Raw genomic sequence first — 6214 nt, 5'->3', positions numbered from 1 at the left:
AGCGATTAACGTCTCTCATTGGTCCCCGGGAGCAGACGGAGGAGTCCTAATGAGCTGGCTCGCGGTGAGTCGGGGAGCAGGGTGGACATCTCGGCCGGGCCGGTAACGCGAAGCCGGCTGCTGCTCCTCCGCTCCTCCGCTCCTCCGCAGCCAGCACAGCCGCGGGAGACGGGTCCGTCCGACTCCCCCCCCCCCCCCCTCCTCCCTTCCTCCCTCCCCAAACCCCGCGCCTCCTCGCAGCTTCTTCCTCCTCTCCGTGACTTTTTTTTTGTGTGTGTTTTTTTTTGTTTTTTGTTTTTTGTTTGGAGGGGGGGTTCTTCCGACTGCATGTTCAGCCACACCGCCTCCCTCCGCATCTTCACGCAGCCCGGACGCGGACCATGGACAGCCGGGTCCTCGAGCATCCTCACGCCCAGTTCGCGGGATCCCTGGGCGGGCTGGTGGGCTTCCCGTACGCGCTCGGTCCTCCCCACCACCAGCACCACCACCACCACCACCAGCACCTCTACGAGCTCGCCAACGGACACCAGCTGCAGGCGGCCGCCGCTCCCTTCTCTATAGACGGATTACTTAACGGCTCCTGCTCGGCCTCGGTGGTCGGCTCCAACGCGCTGCTGTCGCCCGACAGCCAGTTCAAACTCTCAGGTAGGCCCGGTTCCTTCTGGCTGGAGAACAATGCGACGTAGGGAGCTCGCGGGAGGGGGGGGTGGGGCGGGGGGGTGGGGGGGTTGTAAATCCGAGTAGCGTGATTTGTGCCCAAAGCGGGACGGTGTTAGTTGGACCTTTAGGGTGCATTAAACGTGTACGCTTGGTCCCCAGAGGCAGATTTAGCACTAGAAAGTTGGTGTGCAGAGAGAGCCATCTTGCTTAAAAGTTTTGGAGCTTGGTCAACTTTAAAAAAAAAAAAAAAAAAGAAAAGTTCACAATAAAATGTCATTATAGGTAAAAATGAAGCCAACACTTTCTCATCAAAGGTGATGATGCTGCGGATTCCTTCCTGTTTCATGGTAATAACTAGATTACAGGGAATCCTTTGTAAATCTGACACTGTGTTTCTTTGATGCCCACGCGGCGCGTGACGTGACTTTGTCAGAGTTCATCACCGTGTTCAGAAAAGAGTTGACAGGGGCCACACCGACCTTACAATGAACTGAAGGCTCTAAAGCGAACCTTCCATGACAGTCCTCTCCCTCACTCCCCCACCTCTCTCTCTCTCTCTCTCTCCCTCACACACACACACACACACACACACACACACACACACACACACACACACCCTAAACACACACACACACACACACACATACACACACAAACACACACTGGTCGACCCCTGCAGATTCGGGGGACCCGGATAAGGACAGTCCCGGTTGTAAAAGGAGACGGACGCGGACGAATTTCACCGGGTGGCAGCTGGAGGAGCTCGAGAAGGCTTTCAACGAGAGTCACTATCCAGATGTGTTCATGCGGGAGGCGCTCGCGCTCAGGCTCGACCTCGTGGAATCCAGGGTTCAGGTACAGACACGGAGACACGAGTCAAATGTGTTGTGGAGGATTGGGTCAGTTGAATGGAGGGGGAAACCCGATGTGTACGGGTTTTACGAGTTATGGTTCAGATTTAGTTTTAGTAGATTTTAATGTGAAATCTGGGAAACGTTATTAAGAGAGACGTCAGCTGCTTGGTGAAGGCCTGTTCCACACGTAGACAGCTATTTGTCAATTACCAAAGCATCAATAAAGGGTCCCTTTTGAATTATGCATGTGGCCAACCTATTGATTTATGGGTTAATAAAACAAGGCTATTTACTGAGCAAACCAGGGGGTGAAAATAGTAATTACTATTCTTTCTTTACATTCAGTGATAGATGAATATATTTATATGGTTCAATATCTGATTAATTGCCAATTTATTCTAAAACCCTTATTTTTATTTTATACAACTTTCAGTTATTCAATTTAAGGTTTAACATAATTCATTACATCAATGATATCGTTTTTACTATTTGTGTTATTATTATTGTTACCTTTATAATCTTTACTTTCATTACTATTATTATTTATAAATTAGTAAATAAATACATATATAGACATATTACACCCAATTATAGTACAATATTTTGAGATTAACCTTTCAATATTGTGCTGGTTGTGGTTTAACAGCACGACATGATTTTAAATATAATTAATATACATAAATACTAAAAATCATTGTTTCATTTTATTGTTGTTTTTATTCATGCAAAAAAGGCTAAAACAATATTATCACAATTTAACAACATCAAAGACTGTGTGATCATTTTTGTTTTAAAGCATCCAAATACACACATTTTGTTAAAAGTGATGCTTCCTTCAATGTATCCTTACTTAATCTGACAATAATAGCATAGCATACAAATAATAACAATAACAATGATAAAACAACACAGACCTGTAGGTTTAGCCTATTATTTGCTAGAAGGTGTATCCATGGTTGATATTCTACGTCATTTAGCGTATATTCATGTATTTCTATATTCGGTCTGTTCGGCATCGAAGCTGAGCTCTCCGTGGCTGCATGTTGGGTTTTTTCTTTTTTGGGGGGGTAGATTTCGCTCCTAAACCTCAGATTATTGCCCCCCCCCCCCCCCCCCTCCAAGCTGCTTAGCGCCCCTTTATCACCAGGTTTTTGCGGGGGGGGAAAGATAGAACCAACATTAACAATTCATAAGAAGCGCCATTGTCGCGCACGATGTCGGTGTCCCTGTCCTTATTATGCAACGTTTCGCGGGCTCTTTCCCTCCGCGCGCGGAACTCTGGGGCCTCTTATCAGCGGCGAACACGCGGCCCTGAGCGCGCCCCGAAGGCCCCGCCGCGGCGGGGCTCCGTCTCCTGGCGCGCGGCGCGGAGGCGGACCGCACTGGGTTTTTTTTTTTTTTTTTTTCTTCTTTGCGGGGCTGCGTGCGGAGGAACACATAGACCGGATTACGGCTGCTTCCCCCCCCCCCCACCCCCTCCCCCCGCTACGGTACAATTAGGTACAACTGGCGGAGTCGCCCGTTAACAAGGCTCTGTGGTAATTAACAGCAGCACATCTGTGCGTCTGCCGGTCCGCCGCGTGCCGCGTGCCGCGAGCCGCGTGCCGCGCGCCAACGGGCCCGTGAAGCCGCGGGGAAGCCGCGCGGCGGAGGCGACGCGGATCTCACTTTGTCTCACAGCTTTTGGGGAATTTGTTTGGGATTTGTAGGCAATCTGGTTTTGTCCTTATAGCATCTGATAACTGCTCCGACACTGATTTATCACCACTGCTGTGGCAGGTGTGATGTCTGCTGTTGTCTAAACACACACACACACTCTCACACACACACACACAACAGAAGGGGCATTCCGTGTGCAGCCCATCCACAATATTGTTTTTTTGGTGTGGGAAACATTATTAGGAACAATAATAACAAAAAACCCATATCAGGGGGTTCGGGATGCAGCTGCTTTCTGGAGATCTGAAGCTTTCTGGCAGGGATGTTGGACTGTGTGAGTGTCACATTGTGTTTGCTGTTGTGGGTTCACTTTGGGATTGTTTAGTCTATAAAAAGAAACACAGAGATTGAGGTACGGTTTTCAATTAGCTTCTTCTTCTCCAACCAACCATCCAAAACAGGTTGATTGATGTAATCAAAGAAAATACAGAAATAGCAATAACAATTATAATAAAAAAGCTGAAAATCCCCATAAAACAAGCAAATATCTGGAATTTAAAATGACATATATGTGAGTTATGAATAGCTTAAAATAGTTGACAATTATGTATCTGGTGATGGACTAATTCATCCATGGACTCATTTGAGCATTTCCCAACAACAACAAAACCACGTTGATAATATTCTAAACCAATAAATAAATGGTGTTATGACGGATGTGAAGACGATTTCCAACTGAAGCCGCCTCACATGCCAATATTTGTCTACCTGTGCTGCACCTTTGCGCGTGTGCATTGGCTTCATCTTTGTGCGTCGTTTCGTCTTTCCTCTGCTCAGGTTTGGTTCCAAAACCGGCGGGCGAAGTGGCGAAAGAAGGAGAACACGAAGAAGGGCCCGGGGCGGCCCGCCCACAACTCCCACCCGACCACGTGCAGCGGCGAGCCCATGGACCCCGAGGAGATCGCGCGGCGCGACCGCGAGCGGGCCGAGAAGAAGAAGCGGAAGCAGGAGCGCAAGCTGCTGAAGTCGCAGAGCAGGCTCCTTGCCGGCGACAGCTTCCACACGCCGGGCGGCTCCGAGAGCGACAGCGGCGTCTCGCAGTTCACCGACAGCGAGCAGCAGCCGCCGCCGCCGGCGCCGGCGCCCGCCGCTCACGCCGAGTCGCCGGCGGCGAAGGGCGGCGGGCCGCGCCGACCCGAGGCCGGCTGCGACCGCGCGCGGCACGACTTCGGTCAGCAAAACCAAAGAACGCCGGGGGGAGCCGGGGAGCCGGCGTCCCCGGGCAGCCCCGGGGGCCCGCGGTCCTCCGCCCTGCAGAAACGCAACCCCTTCAGCGTGGAGAGCCTCCTCGCCGACGCCGCGCCCCGACGGAAGCCTCTGCCGGACTTCCCGCCGCCGCCCGGTCAGAGGACGCTGCTGGGGAAAGGTCACTTCTTGCTTTACCCGATCACCCATCAGCCCCTGGGCTTCCTCGTGCCCCAGGCGGCCCTGAAGGCCTCGCCCTGCCAGGACGGCGCGCTCAGGCTCGGCCTCGGGCCCTGCGACCTTTCCGGCTCGCCGTGGCGCCGCCACCAGGTCAGCAACAGAGCGGACGGGGACGCCGGCGGCGCGGGGGAGTGCGGCGCCGGCGACCGCGGCAGCGGAGGGCCCGCCGGCTCCCCCCCGGCCGGCGGCCGCAGCCCGGCGCCGTCCGGCGGCGAGGCGGCGCCGGGCGCGAGAGAGGAGCGAGCGTCCCCGTGCCCCTCCGGGTGTCTGGAGGCAAACACAGACTGTCAAGAAGCACCCGGAACAGATGGAGAAGATGTCGATATGGACTAACACCCCGCGAGGAGCAAACACAAACAAAGCTCCAGGAACGCCGCTCAGACTATTCAAACATTCCCAAAGCTCTGCTGAGACACTCAACAAAAAGAAGAAAAAAAACATATCAGGAATCAGGGGACTTTAGCTCTCATCTATTTTTTAGTCATGATGTGTGATCAATCCAGATGCCCCCCCCCCCCAAACAGCTGCGGCTGTCCTTCATGGCTTCAGGGCCCAAACCCCTTTAGAAGCAGGTTCTTGTCCACGCTTTTGGTGACCAACTTGTAACGGACAAACAATTGTCACGTTACACACAACGAGGAGCCTCAGATATTGTATAAACGAGAAAATGATATTTATATGTGAACATTTTGATAAATAAAGTTAATGTTTAAATTGAAATCCCTGTCTTTGTAGGGCCCTGTGTTGAAGGGGGGGGGGGGGGGGTAGTTGCTGTGTGGCACAACCTTGGATCATGGCGGCTGGAGTTCCGTCGTGTATACAGCGGATAAAACCCCCTTTCCCCCCCCCCCCCCCCCCTGCGTAGTGAGGCGAGCTGGGCCTCAAGTCCGTCTGGCTGTTTGTATTTATTGCTTTAACAAATTTATTCATTTGAAAGGCCGAGCTGGAATGAGGTTAGTGGCCGCGGGCTGTAGGACCCGGCGCCTCCTGCTGAGTTTTGATATGAAAGTAATTATTTTCCCACTGGCGGCCGCGGGTCCTTCTTCCCCCTCCTTCCAGCCCAAAGGGTTATTAGACATTACCGATTTCTAGTGATACGGAACCACATAAACTTCCTACAATAATAGAATTAGCATGAAAGGCAGGGGTGTCAAATTGAAATGGGAAAATAATAGCCGCGCCAGCTGCACCGTGTGCGCGCGTGTGCGTGTGTGTGTGTGTGTGTGTGTGTGCGCGCGCGCGCCTCGTCTATTGAGCGCGAGGGAGGCGGAGATGGCGCTAGATTCGTGGGGCGGAATTTTCATGAGCTGCTGCCGCGGTTGTCAGGCGGCCCCTTGTAGTCGGCTATATTAAGATAGATGTTCGATGATATCCCTCATTGTTCTGTCGCTTATATTGATGTTGCTGCGTTATCGCCCTATTGATCATGTGTCGCACATAATAGGACAGGCGCGCGCCCGCCCGCCCGCCTGCGCCTCTGCACAAAAGCGCCCGGGCCCCTCGTCATTTGTTCTAATAGGACTGCGAGTCCCTCGAGGGGAGGGAGGAGGAAGGGG

General features: G+C 52.3%; 1 protein-coding gene across 1 annotated transcript; it reads left to right on the top strand.

Moving 5' to 3' along the window:
* The first annotated feature begins 217 nt into the window (after window positions 1–217).
* Window positions 218–4991, top strand: LOC119217971 (homeobox protein unc-4 homolog). Its single transcript, XM_037472064.2, has 3 exons — window positions 218–645; window positions 1340–1515; window positions 4011–4991. Exons 1-3 carry the CDS (start codon window positions 381–383, stop codon window positions 4989–4991), a joined length of 1422 nt encoding a protein of 473 aa, XP_037327961.2. The 5' UTR covers window positions 218–380.
* Window positions 4992–6214: the final 1223 nt, after the last annotated feature.

This window comes from Pungitius pungitius, chromosome 9 (genome assembly GCF_949316345.1).
Source record: "Pungitius pungitius chromosome 9, fPunPun2.1, whole genome shotgun sequence".
Classification (NCBI taxonomy): domain Eukaryota; kingdom Metazoa; phylum Chordata; class Actinopteri; order Perciformes; family Gasterosteidae; genus Pungitius; species Pungitius pungitius.
Note: the sequence above shows the minus strand (reverse complement) of the source record. Positions and strands in the feature narration are given on the sequence as shown.